This window comes from Culex pipiens, chromosome 3, assembly GCF_016801865.2.
Source record: "Culex pipiens pallens isolate TS chromosome 3, TS_CPP_V2, whole genome shotgun sequence".
In the NCBI taxonomy this organism is placed as follows: domain Eukaryota; kingdom Metazoa; phylum Arthropoda; class Insecta; order Diptera; family Culicidae; genus Culex; species Culex pipiens.
Genome location: NC_068939.1, coordinates 21,434,055 through 21,460,008, shown reverse-complemented (window position 1 = coordinate 21,460,008; position 25,954 = coordinate 21,434,055). Strand labels below are relative to the sequence as shown.

Here is a 25,954-nt window from a genome sequence, read left to right as displayed (position 1 = left end):
TGAACCATGAGTAAAGTACTCTCGGTAATTTCGGGATTTATCCTCTCCGTCCGCACACAGTACCATTTTACTACCGAATCGTGCTCTTTATCCTCTCGTATGCCGATGCCCAGTTCTGGGTGTATAGAAAAAAACTGAAACTGTAAAAACTGAGTATTTTTTCGGAAAAACTTAGTTTTGTGATTTTTTCAGTATTTTCAAAAAATGTTATTATTATATTCGAAATGATTAAAAAAACCCGATCATTTGGTACCCGTTTTGCGGAAAAATGAATTTTTGAGTATTTTTTTCAAAATTACGTAGTTTTGTGAAAATTTTAGAATTTTGAAAAAAATTTGTTTTAACGTTCGAAATGTATGAAAAATCACGAACGTTTGATACTCATATTGTTAAAAACTAAAATTCTGAGTTTTTTTTTTCAAAAATACGTGGATTTGTGATTTTTTTTTGTATTTTTTAAAAAAGTTATAACTAGGCTAAGTGATTTTTCACACTTGAAAATTTTAAATTTCACGGGGACCTCAATTTCAATACACCAAATTTCACGCAAATTTCGCGGAACGTGAAAAATAACTCTGAAATCATATGTTTAAATCTCAGAAACTACTTGTTATGCTTCATTTTATATTATTCTTAGATAAACTTAAAAAAACTTGCCTCAATTTGAACGTGACAAAAAAAAACAAAAGTCTCCTTATTTTCAAAAAAAAAAAAAAATCCACCTGGTTTACGGAAGAGCACTTTATATTTTTTGAAACAAAATGTAGGATATGCGTTTTCTCATTAACTGAACTGCTTTTTTATATAAATATTCGACTAGTAAAGATAAAAAGTCAATCTTGTTCGGCCAAAATAAGAAAAAATATTTGAATTTTCTGTGACAGTTAGCCCATTAAAAATATTTTTTACAGTTTTTAACTCACTTATCAAAAACTAAATTTAAAATCAATAGCAAAAATAATATGATCTGTAACGAAATCGAAATTTCTTATCCAAAATGAGCACAGAAAACAAAAAAAGAGTATTTTATCTTTCCCGGGAATCATCCACCCAAATAATCAAATATTTTTAAAATTAAACAGGACTCTAAAAAAAATCTGAAATGTTTTTAAAAGAAAATTTGACAAATAAAAAAACTCCTCATTTTAATTTACATCAAACAAAGCTGGATTATTTGAATTTCTATTGAAACATTACCTTTCAAATAAAATAGCAGCAAAATGTGTATTACAACGAATGAAATTATTACTTAATTTAAGTAATTTCCAAAAAAACTGAAAAAATGCAATTCTTCAAATGGTTCATGTCATGCTTTTCAATTGAAAGATGACAAAATTTACTTAAATAGTGTTTATGAATCAAATATTTATTATTTTGTTTTTTTTTAATATTTGAGAAAATTGATAAATTTCACGAAGAAGAATAAGCCGTACCCAAGCAGACGGAAATAACTTGGGAATAACATTTTTGATATTTAAAAATACTAGGCCAATAACATTTTATGTCATTTATAACAAGATTTGTTTTTCGTCGCTATGATTTTTTTTGTTATTGTAATAACAGACTAATATTTTTTTCAGTTATTCTTCGAACAAATCTTTGTTATAATTTTTTTTTTTATTTTAACAACTAATCCGATCATCCCAATAACAGTTGGAGGTATTCTTCCATAACAAAAAATGTAATTCCAAAGTTGCTTTGGCGTTCATCCAATATCAGTCCAATAACAAATTTTGTTATGATAAAATAAACTGTTATTAAACCTTTATGCAAAAATTGATTTTTCAGGAAGGTTCCATAACACTTTCTGTTATTTTAACAGTATTTGTTATTGAAATGGCATGAATTTAGTTATTACCGTCTGATCGGAATACACGAAATCGTCAAAAATCACTAACCCTATATTAGTAATTAAACCACTTAAAATTATTTTCATTCCTTTTGATAAATTATTTTGAGAAATATCGTTACAGTTTTACACAAACATACAATTTCACGGGATTTCACGGAAAAAGCAAAATTTCACGGATTTCACGCTGTCCGCGAAATCGTGAAATTTCACAAACCCTAAACCACGTGGACACTTTTTTGGGAATCTGAGGTTTACATTGATTGCTATGAAAAATTGTCCGAGGAACACGATGGTAATAAAATTAAAAAATAAAAAATATAAGGAATTGGTCGAAACTGAAATTTAAAACTTAAAACGTTAAAATAAAATATGAGGAGGCATTTAAGGGTTCAAATTTTTATCGAATTTCTTGGACAATTTTCTATAAAATGCAATCTGAAGAAAGTCTTTTGCTCAAATAGTTTCAGCTTTGATAAAAAAGAAAAAAAAGTTTTTTAGAAAATCGTCAAAAAAAAGAAAAAGTTTTTTAAAAAATCGTCAAAAAAGAGGGCTGTGCCAAAAATAGAGGGATGGTCCAATCAGGAACAAATTTGGGATTTCTGTTAACTATCAATAGATGAACGTTCCCTCCAGGTTTGGTCCAAATCGGTGAAGGTCGAGTCCAAAAGTGTACCCAGTTGACCTGGAATGACCCAAACACATTCAGTCAAAATAGCAACATTTCCTCTTAACATGTTTAACAAATCAATTTTTTCCAAACTCTTTCGATCGGGTTTTTAGACATTCAATCTTTCTGATTCATCTGTTAGGTCTGATAAAAAAAAACCTATCCAACGATAGTTCGCATGGAAGATTCGGACAATATTTCTATCACAATATCTGAAATCCGGCCTCCAAAAGTGTATAAATAACACTTAAGTGCTAATAACTTTTTATAGGGTTGTCAGATCTACAATGTTTTGGGCTCGTTGGAAAGGTCTTTTTAATACATCTCTAAAAATGTATAACAAGACGAGTTTTCTTACAAAAACAACCCTTTTTCCAATCTTCTGAAGTGAAGTCAAGATCGTTTTTTTTGCATAACTTTTAAAGTACTTAACTAAACCTGCTGATTTTGAATACGGACTTATGGGACCCCAAAACGAACAAAATCCGTAAAGTCAATCCGGAGATAATCGAGTGACAATTTTTTGTCCACCCACCTACATACATCCAGACAGACATTTGCTCAGAACATGATTCTGAGTCGATATGCATACGTGAAGGTGGGTCTAGGACGTCAAATTAAGAAGTTCAATTTTCGAGTGATTTTATAACCTTTCCTCAGTAAGGTGAGGAAGGCAAAACATAAAGTGAGAAAATTGGACAAAATGAGCCCTTCCTGTTATTTATTGTCAATATTTACTGTCAATAAGAGTGCTAACAATTAGTTCCTTGTTTTTTTTTTTACATGAAACATTTTGCTTTTAAACTGTTATGATCCACGGCAATCCGTCAAAAATCTACTCTGAATCGTAAATAATATATAATTGACCTTTGTTGTCATTTGTTTTTAAATGGAGTGTCAACAATCTTATTTTGTTTTTTTTGCTATAGCGAAAAAAATCGAGGCAAATACATTTTGTAAGCAATTTCCAATGAAATGTCCCAACAAAAATTGCACTTTTCTTACATCGACGTAACGCATCTAGAATGCATAACATTTACCACTGGAAAAGTACTTCCTTAACACGGACGAGGACTTCAAATACCTCACTGTTTGCATGGTCAAAACAACGTCAAAACACCCGCTCTGGAAACATCCAAAAAAGAAGGTGTGGAAAATGATACCTTTGAAATGGCGACACGGGTGTCAAATACAAGTGCTGCAGTGTTAAACCCCGGACCTTTGTTTGAATTTTCAAACAACCGCGACAAAAGGACGCTGCTTTCTGACTCTTATCACAACAGATTGACACGGAATATTTTTTTTCTGGAAAAATCGACAACGCGGCAAAAGCTAGCAACGTGGGAAAGGCAGTAGGCTCTGGAGATAATTCTATTGATAACCAATGTACGAGAGATGGATCGAAGAAAAACGGAACCTCACTGGTTCGGTTTTGAGGTTCATGAGCCGTTGCCCCAGCTAAAATTTGTAGAGCATAGCGAGAAAGACTACCACAACTCAAAAAAAAAAACAGCGCAACAATTTTCTACTGCAAAACCAAGACAGGGCGGTGAAAGCGGCTTCATCAGGATTAATTTCATGAAGCCAGTGAGGCGACCGAAACGTCCGGACAGTCTGGCAAGCAATTTAGTTTTGTTTGTTTTCGCCGAAAACTAATCGATAATTAGCACCGTGTTCAGGTTTCAAGCTGCCGACGTATCTGATATCAGGCAAAGGTAGTTGAAGTTCCCGTCCGTGTTAGGGAAGCGCTTATTTTACTCTGCAGTTTGACTGACTGAATTCAGACTCGCATATATCGCTTTGTAAGCATTTTTGCACTTACACAATTTTCGCAAAAATTGGTATTGACACCGTCGACTGAGCCCGTAAAACAACGTTTTTTTGCGAAAATAAGTTCTGGTTTATATAACTACTACACTACTAACCGCAATCTTGTCGAGCCGATGCTGCTGCACCTGTGCCCCGTGCAGCTCCTCGTACTCGCCCACCTGTCCCCGCATGATGGCCGTCGTGCTTTCCATCGTGAGCAGTGACTGATCCACGGCGTCGAACGCATCCGGCAGCAGCGTGGTCAAATCTAAAAAAAAAAATAATCGAATTTAACTAAGTCCATTGTTTCCAATGGTTGAGCTAGCTCACCCGCCCCGGGATCGACCAGTTCACTTAAACAGGCACTCAGATCGGAGGGACTAGCTTTGGGACGTTTAAGTTCGGAACCTTCGGAACTGCTGATGCTGCTGTTGCTGTACGTTCGCTTGAGCACGCTTGCGGTCCTCGTGTGGCCACTTGCCGTGTTGTCCCCGCGGACGTACGACGCCGAAGAGGCCATCGGTCCACCGGAACCGCCGGGAGGGGACAACGGTGGCGGTATGCTGCCCCCGAACGGACTTCGGCTGTTCCGCTGGAATAGGTTCTGCTGGGCGGCGGCGGACGCCGGTGACAGGATGGAACTGTTGCTGTTGCTGCTGCTGCTGCTCGTGCTGCCAGCTGGGGAGTAAGGCTGGGTGAAGTAATGGTCCGAGCTGGGCAGCGGTGGCACCCGGGATTCCGTCTTCTGGAGCACCGAAGGTCGCTGCGTGATGGCACTTGTATTGTTCGGCTCACCGTCCGTCTCCGAGCACGACGACGTGGACACCCTTTTGGACGCGATCGTAACCACGCGCATGCTCTTCAGGATCGACAGCTTGACGGCGTTTGGTCGCGGAGCGATGATGGCCAATCCATCCCCGGTTGGCCCGGAACTTCCACCGGGAGAAGCCGCCGGTGGCAACGCTCGCAGTTCGTCCTCTTCGTTCGACGGATGAAAGTTCGTAATAAGGTTCATGACGGCTTGCTCGATCTGCTGCTGATTTTCCACCGCCGGTTCGTCACTCTCGTCCGGCAGATCCTTCTGGTCCACGATCACCGAAAACTTGCGCTTCATCTCCTGCACCAACCGGCGACCCTCCTCGTCCGAAACCAACGTGTTGATGCAGACAAACGACTTGACCACCTTCGTACTGTCATCCACCTCCAGGTAGCCACGCGTCTTCAAATAAATGAAATCCCCCGTCCGGGTCATCAGCCGGTAGCAGGACTCCCCATTCGGCTGGTTGTAGTCGTACATCTGCCGCAGCGCCACGATCACCCACCGCACGTCGTCCTTGTGCATGAACGTGAACGGGGACAGGCCGGACACCTCGTTCGTCATGTAACCGGCGACCACCGAGATGCGATGGTCGCACTGCACTATCCGCCCGTCGATCAGGTGGCGCGTTTTGTACTCGTACTTGCAAGCCTCGATCAGCCGATCACAGATTGTGGGCACCTTCATCACGCGGACCATCGCCACCAGAACCTGGGAAAGAAGGGAAGAGTTAGTTACGCGTAGAAAATTCAGTTGGTTTTAAACTATTCAAAGCCTATTGTCACTCCCTCCCTTCAGGAGTGTGGAAATCGACTAACAAAACGAGAAAATAAATACTCGGAGATTTTTCGGATAGATATCGAATTTTCGGGATCTGTGAAGGTCAAAAGGTGTGAGGCATTGTGAGCGGCACAAAGTGGCGTTCTTAACTCAAAACTTTTAAAGTCGACATACGACAAGTTATCACGACAGCGACAAAATGTCAGGAATAAAATTTAGACAATTTCTACAGCTATACCATTTTTGAAGTTTTATTTTTGAATTTAGTAAGGCCGTTGCAAATATTTTTCAAAGTTTATGTCTGCATCAAAATGTATTTTTAGTTGCATTGTTCAATTTTGCGCCAAAATGTGCCATTTTGAAAACATAGCAACTTGAGAATGGGCTCAAAATCACTTAAAAACAGTTATATCTCCTCAATAAAGGCTCAAAACGTTTAGCTGTCATCGGCAAAAATGTGTAATTTTATGTCGTAAGGCGTCATCCATAAAGTATGTCACGCTCTAGGGGGGGGAGGGGGGGTCTGAGCAAGTGTGACATTGCGTGTTTTAAGTCTAGGGAAAGCGTGAAAAAGGGGGGGAGGGGGGGTAAATTTTGGCTGATTTTAGCGTGGCGTACTTTATGGATGAAGCCTAACGACTCTTCAGAACACAGTAGGACTCTAAAATCATTTCGTTCAAAAGTTTAGGAGTTATCACCAAAAAACTTTATTCGACTATTTTGGCGAAAATGGCGTAAATCTCGTGTAGATCAAGCGATAGAAATTTGGCATGACATGACAAAGTTTCATGAAATTTTCTCCTCTACAACTTTGCCGAAGACACGAAATTAAAAAACGTTACTTAATCCACCCTTAGGTGGTTGGCGCCTTCCTCATATTTAAAGGTTGCCATCCAAAATGTAAGTGCATATAACTTTGGATAGGGTTGTCAGATCTTCAATGTTTTGGACGCTTTAGAAAGTTCTTTTGAATACCCATCCTACGATAGGTCGCATGATAGTTCCAGACAACGTTTTCATCAACATATCTGAGATCCGGCCTCCAAAAAGCGTATAACTAACACTTAAGTGCTTATAACTTTTGATAGATTTGTCAGATCTTCAATATCTTGGACGCGTTGGAAAGGTCTTTTAAATTCCTTTCTGAAAATGAATAGCATGACGGGTTTTCTTACAAAAACCACCCTTTTTACAATCTTCCGGACTTTTGTTAAAATCGTTTTTTTAGCATAACTTTTGAAGTACTTAACTAAACATCACCATTTATAAATAGTGACTTAGGGGACCCCAAGACGGATCGAATGACGCCAAAACGAACAAAATCGGTCCTGCCAGTCCCGAGATAATAAAGTGCAATTGTTTTGATCACCCAAGTAACATTTTTTCCAGGATTTCTACAAGAGCTCTTCAAGATAGCTACAGCATAGCAGTTTGGACCGCGGTAGGATAAAATTCTCTTCAAAACTTCTTCAGGAGTTTGGAAGAGTACTTGAAGAGAGTTTTATCCTACCGCGGTCCAAACTGCTATGCTGTAGCTATCTTGAGGAGCTCTTGTAGAAATCCTGGAAAAAATGTTACTTGGGCAACATCCAACCACCCGCACAGACATTTGCTCAGAATTTGATTCTGAGTCGATAGGTATACATGAAGGGTGGTCTAGGAGGTCTAATTGAGAAGTTCATTTTTCGAGTGATTTTATAGCCTTTCCTCAGTAACGTGAGGAAGGCAAAACGTCAATCAACAAAGTTAAATCTTGGTTTACACCCTGGAAGTTCGTCACCCTGTATGTCTGTAACTCTAAATGATAGTCCTTATCAACAACTCTTTCGAAGGCTGTGCAATGGGTTGTTCAAATATTACGTCTCGAGGTTTTCGGAATTTCAGGCCCCTTTTGTTACGTGTTTTTCCTATACCTTTAACCTGGGTGGTGAATAGAGAGAATGCGTAACGTGATTTTCGAATGATCCCACTTTGTTTACATCTACAAAGTAGGAGGATGTTCAAGCAGAAGCATAACTTTTTTCTTACTGGTAGGGATGAGGGTTTTGGTCGGATATATTTGTTATCCGGATATCCGAATCCGGATAGATGATCCGGATAATATCCGGATCCACGGATATCCGGATAATTATCCGCTATCCGGATATTTTTTTCATCTGAACAAAAAAATAAATAGAAAAAATCGCTGTATGGCCAGGAGGTGCGGGATTTATAAGGCAAGGGTCTTATAAAAGACCTCAAATACCACGACGATGATTGAATTATTTTTTTTTCCAAATATGTATACAAATAAATTGATTGACGCACGGCTTATCTGAAGGTTGTTTTTATAAAACTTGAATGAACCTCTCTAATTCATCCTGGAGCTTGTTAGGGGAACTGTTACGAGTCAGAGAAACTGTTTTTCAAAATCTTGTATCGGTAAAAATTGTGAAGTTTTTATTCAATTTATTTAAGCTAAAATTTTGAAAAAGTATCAAAAATCGCTGAAATTAAGATGTTTTTTTGTTATTTCATCACAACATCAATATTGAGTTCCCTAAATATGCCGTTAGTATCCTACATCATAGAAAATTATTTGTCTCGGTCGTCAGTTTCGAAAATAGCAGATGCAAGGCCTACTAATAACACGACGTTGCAAGCATATCGTCAGCTGTGTGCTATCTTGTGACAACGACCATTTAGCACTTTTCGAGAAAATCGATTTTTAAAGTTTTATGATAAATATTTTCATAACTATGAATGGTAGAGCCAAACTTTTTGAAGCAATCGGTTCGTATACTATCGCTTAACAAACGCTCCAAGTTTCAACTAATTTGGTTACACCAGTTTAAAGATACAGTAAATTATGTAATCAAAAATCTGAAAAGCACGTGTCACAAGTGTGTTTCGAAAGTAAAATTGTACTACGTGTCACAAGTGTGCACAGAACAAACTAAAATAAGCTCAAATCAATGGTTTAATCGACTTAATCAGTATATTTTTATAAACAAAAGGTTCCATTGCCTTTAGAAAGTATGTGTGTACATAAATTTGTGAAAAACAAGAATTTTTTTTCCACATTTTCCAACAACATGTATGACGTGTCACAAGTGTGCACAACCATTTTGATGATAAATTGGTCTATGTCACAAGTGTGTATTGCGATATCCGGGAAACGGAAGCGAGTTTCCAAAATCGGGTTAAAGCATCTTGTAGTGTTTGTTAAGTATAGCAAAACGTCATCATTAACTCATTTTCGACCAAAATGGTCTATGTCACAAGATAGCACACAGCTGACGATATGATTTTAACAAGAAAAACTATGACTATCAAAGTCACCCCGGAAATTAAACTAATTTTTTTTAACATAACTGTTTTTTTAAACACTATTGAATTTTTTTTCCAAAATAGTGCATAGAGTGCCTACCCCAGTACATGTTTTAAAAATAATAATCTTGACAAAAATCTTACCTGTTGGAAAATATTCTAAAAACAAATTGAAATCCTATCAAAGAGTCCCGGTTTATGGTAGGTAATTTTTTTTTGTAATTATCTATTTTGCAATTTTGTAGAACATTGCTACACTCTAAAAAAATACTCTGCAAAGTTAGAAAAAAAAACACGAAATCATAAATAAAAAAATTGTTCTCAATGAAAAAATGACCCTACTGGGTCAATGTTTATTTGAAAAGTACATTAAATTTTCCTTAGTATGACATGTTCCAAAAAAATTTACTGTTGAGTAATGGAAAATGGGAGAATTTTTAAACCTTTGAAGTGTTTTTTCTATGAAAAATACTTTTTTTCGGAATTCTGAATACGCCATCAAATCGGGCGTCTAATTTGACATATGTTCGCATGTTCAAAAATGGAAGGAGTCATACCTCCCCTCCGTCACGAAATCTAATCTAATCTTATCTAATCAGACCCTAGCGCAGCCAATCTTTCGAAGGGATCCTGGAGAGTGCCTTAGGTTAGATGACGCCTAGCACTCTTCTTGTCATTTATTAACATTTGTAGTGCGCCATTGCATTAGAATGCATTGAAACATCACAAGTGTTAAACCGGCCAGGCCTACTGCGTAAAGCCGTATCGCAGAGATGACTCGTAATTGGGTTGAGTTTGAGCACTGAGTGTTCGAACAACAACACAATTCTGAATCGACAGGGGAGGAAGAAGCGTGGGGACACACCACCATACGCTCCGAGATTTGGTTGTATTCGTTGGGAGCACCATGCTAAGAAGGTTTGGTACTCCGGGACCCTCTGGGATGGGACATTGTATTTCCACGAATGCCCTGGACACTATTTGCCGTGGTTATAGCGCCACAACTCGCTCTCTGTAACAGTATTCCTAATTCCAGTCCACGCTCACCAAGTCGTCATGGCCTAGTGGATAGCATTTTTGCTTACCAATCCAAAGGACGGAGGATCGAACCCCGCCTCGAGCAACTTTGATTTTTCGTTCATATTCATCATCATTTCAAATTTATGTGTTCTTAACTTTCTCGTTGGGAGCAGATGGGAATCGAACCCAGAACCATTCGCTTACAAAGCGAACACCGTAACCAGTCAGCCACGGCCGCTCCCTCCCCTCCGTCACGAAATATCAAAAAACGGACCTCGGATTAGTGATCAGAGATAAAAGTTACCCCTTAGGACAAAGTTTCACGCAAATCGAAAAGGGGTCGGAGCAACTTTTTCCGATTTCGAAAATAGCTGAAGGGATTTATAAACTTTGGGCTTTGAATTGAAAATCGATCAAAAACGACTTCATAAACATCTTTTACTTGCAATTTTGATGTAGTTGATTTTGGAAATTTAATTTTCATAAAGAAAAATTGTGGGAAAAAATCAATCTTCTCAAAACAATTTGTAACGGCCTTATTAGCTAAAAAAAAAAAGTTCAAAACAATCAAACAATACTCACGATGTCGTTCCCGTTGATACTGTGCAGAGAAATTCCGTCCTCGCGGCCGCCCCGACCCCGCCGCAGCAGCTGCAACCCCGACGGGCCACTCGACTTGAGGCCCCGCGGGGCGGCGTCCGCCCTCCTGAAGCACCCGTCGACGGTGACCATCTCGTACGCCGTCGGTTCCGACCGGGGTCCGGCTCGAGCGATTCTAAAATCAAAAATCATCGTCAAAAATAAATCACACAAATGGTAAAGAATTCCTACCTTAGGTTAAACCTCCGCCGGTCCTGGCGCAGCTTTTCGTCAATTTCCGCCTCCTCGTCGCGGGACCGTTTCTGGAGGTCCTCGTTGCTTTCCGCGGTGCGTGAAGACGACGAGGAACTGGCGGGCGCGCTTGACTCGAACAAGTTGACCAGGTTGGTTGGCACTAGCTGTTGCTTGAGCAGGGCCAGATCGTCCGGGTGGACCATCCCGTACAAACTCTGCCCGTACAGGTCGGTCTGAAAGTGGAAGATTTGAGGTGGAGGTCATGGCGGGAAGATTGGGGTGAAAGTCGTTTATTTATTTTTTTATTCGTGCCGGCACGATTGATGATATTTTGGCGGGCTTATTTTTTGCAGCAGGTCAAGGATTATCTCAGCGAAATTTCGTCAGGCTGTCTGTGTCAGAACGTGAAATTTCTTGGGGTGCGAGGTTGTGCCAAAATAGCATGTATATTTCTTATCATTTTCAATTGTGATTTATTTGCTAACGATTTGCTGTAACATTTTTCATTCACAAAGAGCTTATCTTATGATTTTTTTTCAGTTTTCAAAGACATTCTGGTTTTGTTACCGAGGGACTCAACAAATCAAGGATCAAATTTTAACAATACAAGAAAACCTCATCAAAAAAATCATAACTCCGATCCATTTTAACCGATTTTAGCTACCTTCGACGCAAATGAAATGTGATAATTCAGCCTTTCAAGAAAAAAAAATTAGTTTAATGTCCAAGAAATCAGCTTAATATTTGAAAAAGTTGTTTAAAAACTTGCAATTCCAACGTCAGAAAATATTTTTATCGGATTACTCGGGAAATTTCACAAAACATAGGGTAATTCTCTACCAACTCACACGAAATCGGGAAAAGTTGCCCCGACCCCTCTTCGATTTGCGTGAAACTTTGTCCTAAGGGGTAACTTTTGTCCCTGATCACGAATCCGAGGTCCGTTTTTTGATATCTCGTGACGGAGGGGCGGTACGACCCCTTCCATTTTTGAACATGCGAAAAAAGAGGTGTTTTTCAACAATTTGCAGCCTGAAACGGTGATGAGATAGAAATTTGGTGTCAAAGGGACTTTTATGTAAAATTAGACGCCCGATTTGATGGCGTACTCAGAATTCCGAAAAAACGTATTTTTCATCGAAAAAAACACTAAAAAAGTTTTAAAAATTCTCCCATTTTCCGTTACTCGACTGTAAAAAATTTTGGAACATGTCATTTTATGGGAAATTTAATGTACTTTTCGAATCTACATTGTCCCAGAAGGGTCATTTTTTCATTTAGAACAAAAATTTTCATTTTAAAATTTCGTGTTTTTTCTAACTTTGCAGGGTTATTTTTTAGAGTGTAACAATGTTCTACAAAGTTGTAGAGCAGACAATTACAAAAATTTTGATGTATAGACATAAGGGGTTTGCTTATAAACATCACGAGTTATCACGATTTTACGAAAAAAAGTTTTGAAAAAGTTAATTTTTGCGTTTCTCTTTGTTTCGTCGTCCGTGTCTGTCGCGGGTGACCATGAATGGCCATGATCGATGACGACCAACTTTTTCAAAACTTTTTTTCGTAAAATCGCGATAACTCGTGATGGTTATAAGCAAACCCCTTATGTCTATATATCAAAATTTTTGCAATTGTCTGCTCTACAACTTTGTGGAACATTGTTACACTCTAAAAAATAACCCTGCAAAGTTAGAAAAAACACGAAATTTTAAAATGAAAAATTTTGTTCTAAATGAAAAAATGACCCTTCTGGGACAATGTAGATTCGAAAAGTACATTAAATTTCCCATAAAATGACATGTTCCAAAATTTTTTACAGTCGAGTAACGGAAAATGGGAGAATTTTTAAAACTTTTTTAGTGTTTTTTTCGATAAAAAATACGTTTATTCGGAATTCTGAGTACGCCATCAAATCGGGCGTCTAATTTTACACAAAAGTCCCTTTGACACCAAATTTCTATCTCATCACCGTTTCAGGCTGCAAATTATTGAAAAACACCTCTTTTTTCACATGTTCAAAAATGGAAGGGGTCGTACCGCCCCTCCGTCACGAGATATCAAAAAACGGACCTCGGATTCGTGATCAGGGACAAAAGTTACCCCTTAGGACAAAGTTTCACGCAAATCGAAGAGGGGTCGGGGCAACTGCTGTGTGAGTTGGCGGAGAATTACCCCATACTTAAAAAATTGAGATGTCGATGCGTAGGTTCCCGGGATATGATTTTTTTTAAATAAAAATTGGAGAAAATCAACAACTTTCACTGAAACTGCGAAATTGGCCGAGGAATCCCCAGAAAAAATCTTGAGTTTGATCGAAGAACTTGTTTCGGTTTAGCTCTTTTTATACAATTTTTCGATTTTTTCACGAATATAAAATTATTTTCAAGTATTTATAAAACAATTCATGTTGCATTCTCATAAATTTGAAGGGCTTAAATAGAAGTTGAAATATTGCTTAATTACCTCTGTGCCACCAATTAAAAAGATGCTTTGACGATTTTATTTTACGTAGGGTAGGGTAGTCATCAATGAGACACTTTTGGTTTTCAACTTTCAACGATTTTTCTAATTTTTTCATCAGCATGTTTTAATGAGCTTTTTGTTGCATTTTCTTTCTTTTAGTGTGTTCAAACATTGACCAAAATATGAGATCGATACGACATCTACAGTCAGAGTTATTCAACTGTCTCATTGTAGACGCACTTGGCAGGAACAATGAGACAGCTGGGGAACAATGAGACACTCTACGAAAGTCAATACTTTTCTAGTAAAACATCACGTTTTTGTATTGTTCCATTACTGGTGACTTGCCTTGAACATTTTAAAGCAATTTTGCCAACATGAAACTTTAATTAACAAAGGTTATACTAAAAAGTATTTAAATTTTGTAAAATCCATATATTTATACCAAATAACTTTGTATGTCTGGTTAAATGAAGTTAAGACTCTATAAATATGCCAAAAATCAGTTTCAATTCATGTTTTGAAAAATTTACATGGATTTTGAAATGTTTAATGAAGAAAAATCAAAGTGTCTCATTGTTACCCATTGGCTAACATGAGTGGGGAACAATGAGACAGCCCTGGATTCTGGGTATATTCTAAATTTTGGTCAAATCTAATAAAAGGACATTGTAGCCCAACTCAATCCCTATGGAACGTCGAAAGAAATTTGAAGAAATATTAGTTTTGGTGTAAATGGCAGCCTACGAGCGAAAAAGTATTTTTTGTCGATGATTTACTTTTACACCCCAGAATCAAACATTTATGAATAACTTTTCAAGGGAGCGTCCATAATATTCATCAGGTTCACATTTTTTACGTAAAATTAAAAAAAAAGGTAATATTCAAACAACCAAGTTTTCAACCTCCCAAAATCAACTTTTTTCTGTCATATGAATTTATGAAGATATGGACCATCCATAAACTACGTGGACACTTTTTTGAACTTTCAGACCCCCCCCCCCCAACCCCCTTTTTTGGAGGACAATTTTTATGAAAATAGCCTAAGATGCTACAAAAAGACTCACGAAAAATGCATGGATGGAGCAACTCACCTGAAAAAATACAAAAATCATTTACTGAAACTGTTTTTTCAAAAGTGCTCTAAACATAAAAATTTTCAAAATCCGAACACGAGAGTTGATTCTCCAGACAATTTTACATAAAAGTCTCCATATTGACCATTGTCCTAAGTCCAATCCTTGTGAAGTTACAGCGGTTTTAAAAATAAAAATGTTGAAAAAATAGGTTTTTTGATGGTTTTTCGTAATTTCTATATGACAGACTTGATTTTTCAGTCTCGAAAATATTTTTACCGGAATGCTCGTCCAATTTCCCATAAGTTTGTCTTTGACCACATTTCAATTGGATACATGGGCTTACAGATATAAGCTAATTTACTATCCAGGTTACTATACTACACTGAAAAAATATTATGTTTTCAGTTATGAGCAATGTAATTAGCTAATATCTGTAAGCCCATAGGGGAGAGTGGGGAGACTTGATCCCCGGGGAGACTTGATCCCAAGCCTGTATCTCGTCAGCATGTGAGTAAAACAATTAGCTTTGTTCTGGAAAGTTGTGCGAAATTGACTAAAACTCATTGTAGAAAACAAAGAAAAAAAAAATAAAAAATGTTTAGATTGAGTTACACACATTTTTCTAAAAAGTGCTGCCAAAAACTTCCAAGAGATCTTTTTTCTTTGTTTTGATAAGTATAGAAAACACTCAAAAATTATTCAAAAAAATATTTTTTATACATGAATTGTTTGATAAACATATCAACTCCAAAACCCTTACTCATTTGACGTTAAATTTATCGTCATACTATTTTTACAATGAATTGTTTTAAAAAGTGCGTTTAGGGAGACTTGATCCCTGCATTTTTACAGTCACTGGAATTAGCCTCAAGATTAAATAATTGGGCTGGGTTTTCGTACATAGTTTCCTTTAGTATAGTTGTACATAACTAACTGCAGTTTGAACCATTTTTCAAAAGTTTTGTAAACAAAAATGACCAGCTTTTGTAAACATGCTCAATTTTGGTCTTAAAAAGAAAATTTTAAGTTTTTTAATATTTTACATGCTAAACTTGTTGTATTTTGAACACAAACGTACAGGTTTAATGTGAAATTGCTGTATCTTATAGAAAATTAAAAGTTTGGATTAATAAGAAACATTTTGCTTAAGATTTCTTCAAAATGTTGAAAGGGGGATCAAATTACCCCCAACATTTTGAAAATGCCGGTTTAAAATATTTTTTTAAAACGCTTGGCATTTTTCTAAGAGTTTATCTGATGAAATACCCTTATCAGCCAAACATAGTTGAATGTTTAAGCTTTCAATTCATGCAAAAAGATCACAGTTTTGTGAGAAATTGACAGAGTTATGTGCGATACAAAAAAAGGGGATCAAGTCTCCCCACTCTCCCCTACATCCAATTGAAATGTGGTCAAAGACAAACTTATGGGAAATTGGACGAGCTTTCCGGTAAAAATATTTTCGAGACTGAAAAATCAAGTCTGTCATAGAGAAATTGTGAAAAACCAACAAAAATACTATTTTTTCAACATTTTTATTTTTAAAACCGCTGGATTGGACTTAGGACAATTGTCAATATGGAGACTTTTATGTAAAATTGTCTGGAGAATCGACTCTCTTGTTCGGATTTTGAAAATTTTGATGTTTAGAGCACTTTTGAAAAAAAAACAGTTTCAGTAAATGATTTTTGTTTTTTTAGGTGAGTTGCTCCATCCTGCATTTTTCGTGAGTCTTTTTGTAATATTTTAGACTATTTTCACAAAAAATTTGAACGAAAAAAAATCGTGGGCTCACCTTCAAATTTGACTTTTAAACATAAAAATCAAAAAATCTCATAAAAGTGGAGTGTTTTTTTGTTTCAGTGTATTTTTTACGAAAAGCCCGTCAAATTTCCTACAAGTTTGTCTTTGACCACTTTTTGATACAACGCAACGGCTTCGAGATACAGTAATTTTTAAATTACAAAATACAAAAATATTTAAATATTTAAATACCTTACGCCCTTCTCAAATGTTATTTTCGAGTACTATTAGCTCCATATACACAAAAATGGCTTATATAGGCCTAGGATAACATGTCTACAAAGTTTCATTGGAATCGGAGAGGGTCGAGAAAAAAGTACCTAAAAAATTCCTGTTTTGGGCTGGAATTGCTCACCAATGAAATCTTTTTTGTATGGAGCGTGGACAATCCATTTAGAATAAAAAAAATGTTTTATATTTTGTTTTATAATGTTCTACAAAGTTGTAGAGCAGAAAATAACTAAAACTAAATAAATTTCCAAGGTTTGCTTTTAACCATCACGAATTATTGCAATTTCACGTAATTTTTTTTTTTTGAAAAAGTTAACGTCATGATTCCAAATCCGGACACAAGAGAATGCATGCAAAATATGTCTTTTCTAACCAGTTTTCCTCAGCATTTCAAAATTAAAATGACTTGTTGTGCTTCGAATCCCGGACACTGCTCAAAGCTGATTCGAAATCCGGACACTTTTGCTTTTAATTCCGGACACTCGATTTTTCTACTGAATCTCACAAATTTATAAGAATTGAGAACTTCTTATAAATATATGAATAGGTTTTAACATAAAACATCGATATATTGTATAAAAATTTGCTAGAATTTAAGGAAATCAGAACCATACATTTCTGGTTAGCCTTTCCGGTGCTTCGGACGCCTATGAAATATTTCAGTGAAATGTTTAAATTTTTTGGTAAACTTATAATTTTATTTAATAAAATTGTTGTGGCATTGCATACAGGGACCAAAAAAACTTGAAATAAAAGTTAATGTTAGAATTTATCATACAACACAGTTTTGACAATTATTATGCAAACATATACCCAAATAATTGATAAAACAAGATGTGATGTCCGGGTTTCGAAGCTTTCGGGAATTCGAATCATGAAGTTTTTGTGTAGTTTTAGGAAAAAAAAAATGTATAAAAATGTCTGATGAATATTATAATCATTTTTTTTCTGCGTTAATTTGCAGAAAAAACTTCAAATGATTTTCTCATAAACATTAAAGAACATTAGAATTAAAGGTTCCACCAAAAACAGCAGTTTCCATTTTTTTTTTTAGTCTGAAGGTAAAATTGTTCTTTTCAAATGTTCACGGCTTAAAAAAAGAATAAATTTTGTTTACACCAACACATCTTAAAAAATGTGCGAATGATGTAATTTAAGTACCATTATGATCGTCAATGCAAAGCATGTTTTGGTGACACAGAGGTAATTTAGCAATATTTCTTGATTTAGTTTTCTAAATTCATGAGAATTCAACATAATTTTTTTTATAAATTCTTAAAAAAATATTTTTTTATTTGTTAAAAGATCGAGTAATAATATAAAAATAATTATTATGAGCAATTCTCTTCGAAATCGGTCTTTTTTTAATTTTGATTTTTGCATCATTAATTTCTCTAAATAATTTTCCATACAAATTTGGCAGCTGTCCAAACAAAATTGATAAATGAAATTTCAAAAATCTGTGTCTTTTGAAGGAATGTTTTGATTACCAATTTCAACAAAGTTTTAGTTATGGATTAGGACAACACTTAAAATACGATACACGGTAAAAAAAATGGTGATTTTTATTTTTCCTTTTTGTCACTTAAACTTGATTTGCAAAAAACACTATTTTATTTTTTTTTCATTTTCTGATATGTTTTAGAGGATATCAAATGCCAACTTTTCAGAAATTTCCAGAATAGGCAAAAAATATTTGACCGAGTCATGATTTTTTGATTCAGTACAGATTTTTTCAAAAAATCGAAATATTGGTAGCAAAAATTTTTCAACTTTCTTTTTTTCGATGTAAAAGCGAATTTGCTATCAAAAATTAGCTTAGTGAAATTTTGATAAAGTGCTCTGTTTGCAAGTTATAGCCATTTTTAGGTTACTTTATTCGAAATAGCCGCGGTTATTTATTTATTTATTAAAATTATTGGCCATGTTTGCCTTCTTTAAAAAAAAAATATTTTTGAAAACATGAGAAAATTTTCCGTATTTTGCCTTTTTCAACTTTGTTGATACGACCCTTAGTTGCTGAGATATTGCCATGCAAAGATTTAAAAACACGAAAATTGATGTTCTTAGTCTCACCCAAACAACCCACCATACTCTAATGTCGATATCTCAGCAAGCAATGGCCCGTTTTACAATGTTAAAATATAAAACATTCGTGAAATCTTTCAATCTTTTCGGAAAAAATATTTTGAAAAATTTCAAATTAAGACTAACATTTCCAAAGGGCGTAATATTGAATGTTTGACCCTTTTGAAATATTAGTCTTGATTAAATTATTTTTTGAAAATATTTTTTTTCGAAAAGATTGGAAAATTTCACGAATGCTGCATATTTTAACATTGAAAATCGGACCATTAGTTGCTGAGATATCGACATTAGAAAATGGGGGTTGTTTGGGTGACACTTAGAAAACATCAAATTTCAACCTTTGAATGGTATATTCTCAGCTTTTCAAAAATATTTTTTTCAAAAGTGGGCAAACATGAGCACTAATAAAAAAAATGAAAAATTACGGCTATTTTCAAAAAAAGTTTCTTAAAAATGGCTATAAATCGAAAATGGTGCACTTTATCAAAATTTCACTTAAGTACTTTTTGATTGAAAATTCGATTTTAACATCGAAAAATGAAGTTGAAAAAATGTTGCGACCAATATTCCAATTTTTTTTTTAAATCAGTATTGATTCAAAAAATCATAACTGAGTCAAAGAATTGTGCCCGTTCTGGAAATTTCTGAAAAGTTGACACTTGATGTCCGCAAAAAAACAGAAAATGAAAAAAATAGTGATTTTTGCAAATCAAATTTAAGTGACAAAAAGTGAAATTAAAAATCACTAAGCTTTTTTTACCGTGTTCCTTTTTTTTTCAGTGTAGTCCATATCCATACCTATATCTTTGCCGAAGACACCAAATCGATCAAAAAAATTCCTTCAAAAGATACAGATTAAATTTTCATACACCAAATTTTTATGGACGGCAACCAAATTTGTATTGAAAATTATATTGACAAACTAATGATGCAAAATGGCTGCTTTGGGCATACCAAAGGCTCCAAAAAAGATTCAAATCTCAGAGAATTGCTCTTTTACGAAAATTTTGTGGTCTAATTTGGTTGATATTTAAATATTGCTCAGAAGAATAAAATCAATATTACCAACCGAGTTAAATAGCAACTTGTATTATATAAAACAGCTCATAGCCGGATGGTTGCTCGAGTAGTAAAATCAGCGTAAAAGCGAGTTCAAATAAAATAGTTAAGTAATATTTTTTAGAAAATAATAATTTTATAGAAAAAAAACAAATGTGTACCCCTTTCCACAATGTTTGAAAGCACGTTTGCTGAAGTGTTGATTTGCTTTTCAAGTGCTCTATTTGTTTGCTACCTTCTCATAACTTTGAATAAATATTGTTAAACATCCGAGAACAACTGTACCAGCGTTGTAATTGTACTACGCAATTTGCACTTATTATCATCGCCAACCGTAGTGAAGTACGTGCTACCGTGTAGGATGACAGCAAGTCCTGAACAGTCCATCAGGCAAAGTGTGCAGCAATCGCTCTACGACTCTACGCCACAAGTGGCGCTGCAAATTGTAGCAAACTGTAATAGACTTGGGGGCAAATACTGACCACCCTTTCGCCACTTAATCAAAGACGGAAAAGCAAACACTGATAGTGGGTTGCAAGCTGCACTTTAGGCCAGACAATGTAGTACTATTTCCCAACATAATCTCACCTGACAGTGGCCGAGGAACTGCTCGACCGAGGCGGACACCAGCACGATCTGGCCGCGGCACGTGACCGTCAGCAGGAACCCGTTCAGCATCCGGAACAGCGTGTCCTGCACCTCCGGCTGCTGGACCACCACCGGCTTGGTCTCCGGTTTGGGGCTGGTCTTGCCAAACACTGCGAACGAACGCATTAATGGGAAAGTTGATGAGTTGAGCAAATGTCACACAGTGTATATGTATTAGCTTGCAAAAAAAAGGGGGAGATAGAACAGAACAGAAGGTTAAAGGGTAACATCATTACTAAAAGAGAGGGCAATAAATATTTTCGGAATCGATCATGTGTGAGGGGGTGTTTGTGTGCGCGGGAAAGGGCAGAGTGTTATGGGCCTTTGCTGGAATTTACTGTTAGCGCGAACATAATGAACAGTTTATGTAGGTTTGGTTTATGATGGCACCATCGTTCGCTAAAATAAAATGGCATAGTGTCATTGGTTACCAGGGCTGTGGAGTCGGAGTCGGAGTCGGAGCCGGAGTCGGTGGAGTCGGGTCTTTTTGGGGACCTGGAGTCGGAGTCGGAGTCGGAGTCGTCAAAACTGGAACAGCTGGAGTCGGAGTCGGAGCCGGAGTCGGCTAAATTTTAAGAGCTGGAGTCGGAGTCGGAGTCGGAGCCGAAGATTTCTGATAACCCGGAGTCGGAGTTATCTTTAATTCAACAAAAAATATGTTTTTTTATTGTTCAGTATTTACTATACAACAGCTTGATTTACAAAACTTCTTATGTTTTTAATTGTTTTTTACGTCGCATGCAATGCGTCGCCATTTTTTCATTTTTTTAAAGAGATTTATTAGATGCCATTATGTTTTTGAAGCTTTTTATTGTTATTGGAAAGCTCTAATTGTGTTATTTCACTCTTCAACATTGATTTGCAATAATAATCTCCTTCCGCCATGGCGTGATGTCCATGTAAAAAAAAACAAAAAAAAATGTTTCGTTTAAAATTGTAATTTAAAAACAAGGTGCCTGTCACTGTGCTTCTTATAAATGTCAGCCTGAAAAAGAGCAAATTAAATTTTAATGTTCAATAGATCATTAAGGCCAGGTTTCTTTTAATTATTCATTCAAAAGTAACAATTTAATATTCAAATTTATTAGCTTTGAATACATTATTTGCAAATTTGAGGTTAAGCAAATAATTCCAAATTTATTTACAAAACTGTTCTTTTCAAAATGCCTCTAAAACTGAAGATATTTTTCGATTTCCGTTTCCATAACGTATAAAACTTGTAACCTACACAGAAAAAAATAATGTAAATTTGGAAGCTTTAATTTTGGAAGGTTGAATATTACCTCTTTTATGATGTAATTGTACCTCAATTTAGACTGAAAAAGTGACGTTACACCAGAAAAGTGGTAAAATTACACATTTCCAGGGGTAAAATTACACCTTTTTTCTGACATAAAAGATGTACCCCTTCCCAGATGTAATATTACCATGATTTTTTTTTCTGTGTAGAAACTTTTTTTTCGTTTTGTGATTCGAACTTATTTTTCTTGAAAAAAAAACATGACGCTTAGAGAGTATTTAAATAATTTTATTTATCAATGTTTTAAAAATAATTAACTAATAATAGTTGACTAACTTTTGAAACATTTAAAAATATGTGGAGTCGGAGTCGGAGTCGGAGCCAACCATTTGTTGAAAGCTGGAGTCGGAGTCGGAGTCGGAGTCGGCTAGAGTTGGTAGGCCGGAGTCGGAGTCGGAGTCGGCTAGTCTGAGAAAGCCGGAGTCGGAGTCGGAGTCGGAGTCGTTTGAAATATGACCCGACTCCGCAGCCCTGTTGGTTACCATTTGTTCTAGTTAAAAAAAATCCACTCCAGTTTTAGATTAACATATTTATTTAGCTTATTTGTGAAAGTTTTTGATCAATTGTCTTCGGCAAAGTAGTAGGTATTGTAGGTAGGACTATTCAGAAACAATAGGCACACTGAAAAAAAATGTCAGATTTTAATTAACTTTTTTTTCACAACTCAATTTCCCGAAATCCGTATTTCAAATTCAATTTTACATTACTTTACGTTACTTAAACCACCATTAGGTGGTTGATGCCTTCCTCACATTTAGAGTGTAATGCTAAGTAATATCTGAGATCCGGCCTCCACAAAGTTCACAAATAACACTTAAGTGCTTATAACTTTAAATAGGGTTGATAGATCTTCAATCTTTTGAACTCGTTGAAAAGGTCTTTCGAAAACCTTTCTAAAAATGTATAAGATGACGAGGTTTCTTACAAAAACCACCCTTTTTACAATCTTCCGAACTTTTGTTAAAATTATTTTTTAGCATAAATTTTGAAGTACTTAACTAAACATCACCATTTATAGATAGTGACTTAGGGGACCCCAAGACGGATCAAATGAGACCAAAACGGTCCAAATCGGGTCAGCCAAAGCCGAGAAAACTCAGTGCATTTTTTTTATCGACATCCCACCACACACACAGACATTTGTTCAAAATTTGATTCTGAGTCGATATGTATACATGTAGGTGGGTCTAGGAGGTCAAATTAAGAATTTCGTTTTTCGAGTGATTTTATATCCATTCCTCAGTAAGGTGAGGAAGGCAAAAAGATAGGTCAAACATAATTTATGTTTGAAATCTAGATTTTCCCAAAAAATACTATTTTTCCAAAAAATTCTAACTATGCAGCTGAATTTTTGATAATACTTCTCAATGGCTCAAAAGTTGTGGGTTTTTGTTCCTTAAAACATATCAAAAAATCTCGAAAATAAAAAAACAGATTTTGGGGAAATTGAGTTTTGTAAAAAAAGCTATAGAAAACCGGCATTTTTTCCGTGTACTTTTTTTCGAAATAATTCTCATTAGAATTGTTTATTTGGATTAAACTTTGTCCATCGATTCGTATGTCCAAATAAGCCATTTTGCGTCATTGCTATCTCCATACAATTTAGGAAGACCGTCCATAAAAAAGTGATTTACAAATATTCGAAAATCTTTATCTTCAGAAGATATTTTCTGATCGATTTGGTGTCTTCAGAAAAGTTGAAGATCAAGTTGTTTTTTTTTTCTAATAGACCTTTAGGTCTATTTGAAAAATAGATAAATGTAAAACAAATAAAAAAATAATCAATGAATTTTTTATTTAAAACACAATATTTTGCCAAACTTTACACTTCAGTTATTTTTAAAAAATAATTTTTGGATGAATTTTAGGTCAAAATGTGCCAAATTTCGAGTTATGTTATTGGGTCGGACAGGGGATAGACGATAACGATAATCGATCGTTATTGTTATCGTTATTTCGATAATTCTATCGGCGGTAATCTTATCGCCGATAATGGACAATAACTCATTTCTAAAATCATTCTAAAATCGATTAATTCAACCATATCTTGTTATATTTCCAATGCTTTCACTAATTAGTCCAGCTTCCGTGGTCGTGAGGTTATGGGTTTCGCCTTGTAAGCGGAAGGTGATGGGTTCGATTCCTGTCTGGCTCGGCAAAGTCAGATCCCTTCAAAGAGTTAATCTGTTCACTGGGAATACTGACCGGTAGGGGATGGGTTTCGACTAACGGCGTGCTGGATTTCCAATCCAGAGGTCGTGAGTTCGATTCTCGTACCGGGATGATGAAGTTTAAAAAAAAAATTACATATTCTTTGAAAATTACTCACAAGTACTCAAATTTTCATGATTTGCAATATGGGTATCAATCGAAGTGAAATTTTGCATGAATTTTCATTTTAAAAGACTTTTTTTGAAAATGATAAAATTTTCACAAATTACCGTATGGATATCAAACGAAGCAAAATTTGGTTTGTCTTTTCACAATAATATATTTTTTTGAAAATTTTCACAAATTACCGTATTTTTCGAAAATACTTAATTTATCATTATTTGCAATATTGGTATCAAACGAAGTGATATTTTTCATGCATTTTCATTTTAAATTACTTTTTTTTGAAAATACTATAATTTTCACAATTTACTGTATTTTTTCGAAAATACTCAAATTTTCAAAATATGCAATATATCAAACGAAGGAAAATTTGGTTTGTCTTTCCACAATTAAAAATATAGTTTTTGAAAATATAGAATTTTTCACTCATAACCGTATTTTTCGAAAATACTTAAGTTTTCCATAATTTGCAATATGGGTATCAAACGAAGTGAAATTTTGCATGCTTTTATAATTGATTAGATTTTATTGAAAACATTAAATTTTAAACAATCGTATTTTTTCGAAAATATTCAAATTTTCAAAATATGCAATAAAGGTATCAAACGAAGGGAAATTTGGTTTGCTGTTTCACAATAATATAGTTTTTTTTAAATACAATTTTTCACAAATTACCGTATTTTTCGAAAATACCTAAATTTTCTAAATATGCAGCGAAGCGAAATTTTGTTAACTTTTTCTCATTTAAAGAGCTTTCTTTTGAAAATCCAAAAAAAAAATCACAAAATAGTGTATTGTTTCGAAAGAAAAATATGCAATATGAGTATCAAGCGAAACGAAATTCTTTATTGTTTTTCACTTTATTCAAGCTTTTTTTGTTATATTTTTGTGAAAAGCAAACCAAATTTCTTTTTGTTTGATTCTGTCTGATATTGCATGGTTTGAAAAATTGGGTTTTTTTAAAGAATTACGGTTATTTGTGAAAATTTTAGTGCTTTCAAAAAAAAATGTTATGTGTGAAAATTTTAGCATCTAAAAAAAACTAATAGAGTGAAAAGGCATGCAAAAATTCACTTCGTTTGATATCCATATTGCAAATTATAAAAATTAAAGTACTTTCGAAAAAAACGGATTTTACTGAAATTTTTGATTTTTTTTTGAAAAAGCTCTATTAATGCAAATCAAATCTCGCTTCGTTTGATACCCATATTGTACATTATGAAAACTCGAGCATTTTCGAAAAAATACGGTTATTTGTGAAAATTTTAGGTTTTCCCAAAAAAAATCTAAAAAAAGCATACAAAATTCCGTTTTGTTTGGTACCAATATTGTAAATTATCAAAATTTTTGTATTTTCGAATAATACGGTACTTTTTGAAAAATGTTGTATTTTCCAACAAAACTGTAATAAATTGAAAAAGCATATACAATTTCGCTTCGTTTGTTACCCATAATGCATATTTTGAAAATTTTAGTATTTTCGAAAAAAATACGGTACTTTTTGAAAACTTTTGTATTTTTCAACAAAATTTGAATGAATTGAAAAAGCATATAAAATTTTACTTCGTTTGATACCCACATTACAAATTACGAAAATTTTAATGTTTTCGAAAAAAAATTGCTTTCTAGAGCTTTTTTTGGAAAGGTCCTATAGATACACTTTCACAAGCTTCAGAAAGTATTTTGAACTTTTATTTGATAAATATGTTTTGTAAGGAATTTGAAAAGAACAATTATTGACAATCAAGTTGTAACTGAGGAAAACCCGGAAAATTATGCAAGTTATCTCTTTAAAATTAAACTGACAGTTAAATAAAAATGTCTTATTAGCAAAAGCTTTGACCCAATCAAAAAAGCA

General features: G+C 34.9%; 1 protein-coding gene across 5 annotated transcripts in view; it reads right to left on the bottom strand.

Moving 5' to 3' along the window:
* The window catches only part of LOC120412890 (hypoxia-inducible factor 3-alpha), a 149,906-nt gene that overhangs the window by 2,194 nt on the left and 121,758 nt on the right, over positions 1-25,954 (bottom strand). For all 5 annotated transcript variants that reach the window (XM_039573519.2, XM_052710825.1, XM_039573517.2 and 2 more), the window contains 5 exons: positions 20,403-20,572; positions 11,086-11,321; positions 10,837-11,029; positions 4,659-5,856; positions 4,445-4,596 (listed from right to left, as the gene is read on the bottom strand). In XM_039573519.2, coding sequence (XP_039429453.1) covers positions 4,445-4,596; positions 4,659-5,856; positions 10,837-11,029; positions 11,086-11,321; positions 20,403-20,572 — 1,949 coding nt within the window. The remainder of the gene's footprint in view (positions 1-4,444; positions 4,597-4,658; positions 5,857-10,836; positions 11,030-11,085; positions 11,322-20,402; positions 20,573-25,954) is intronic.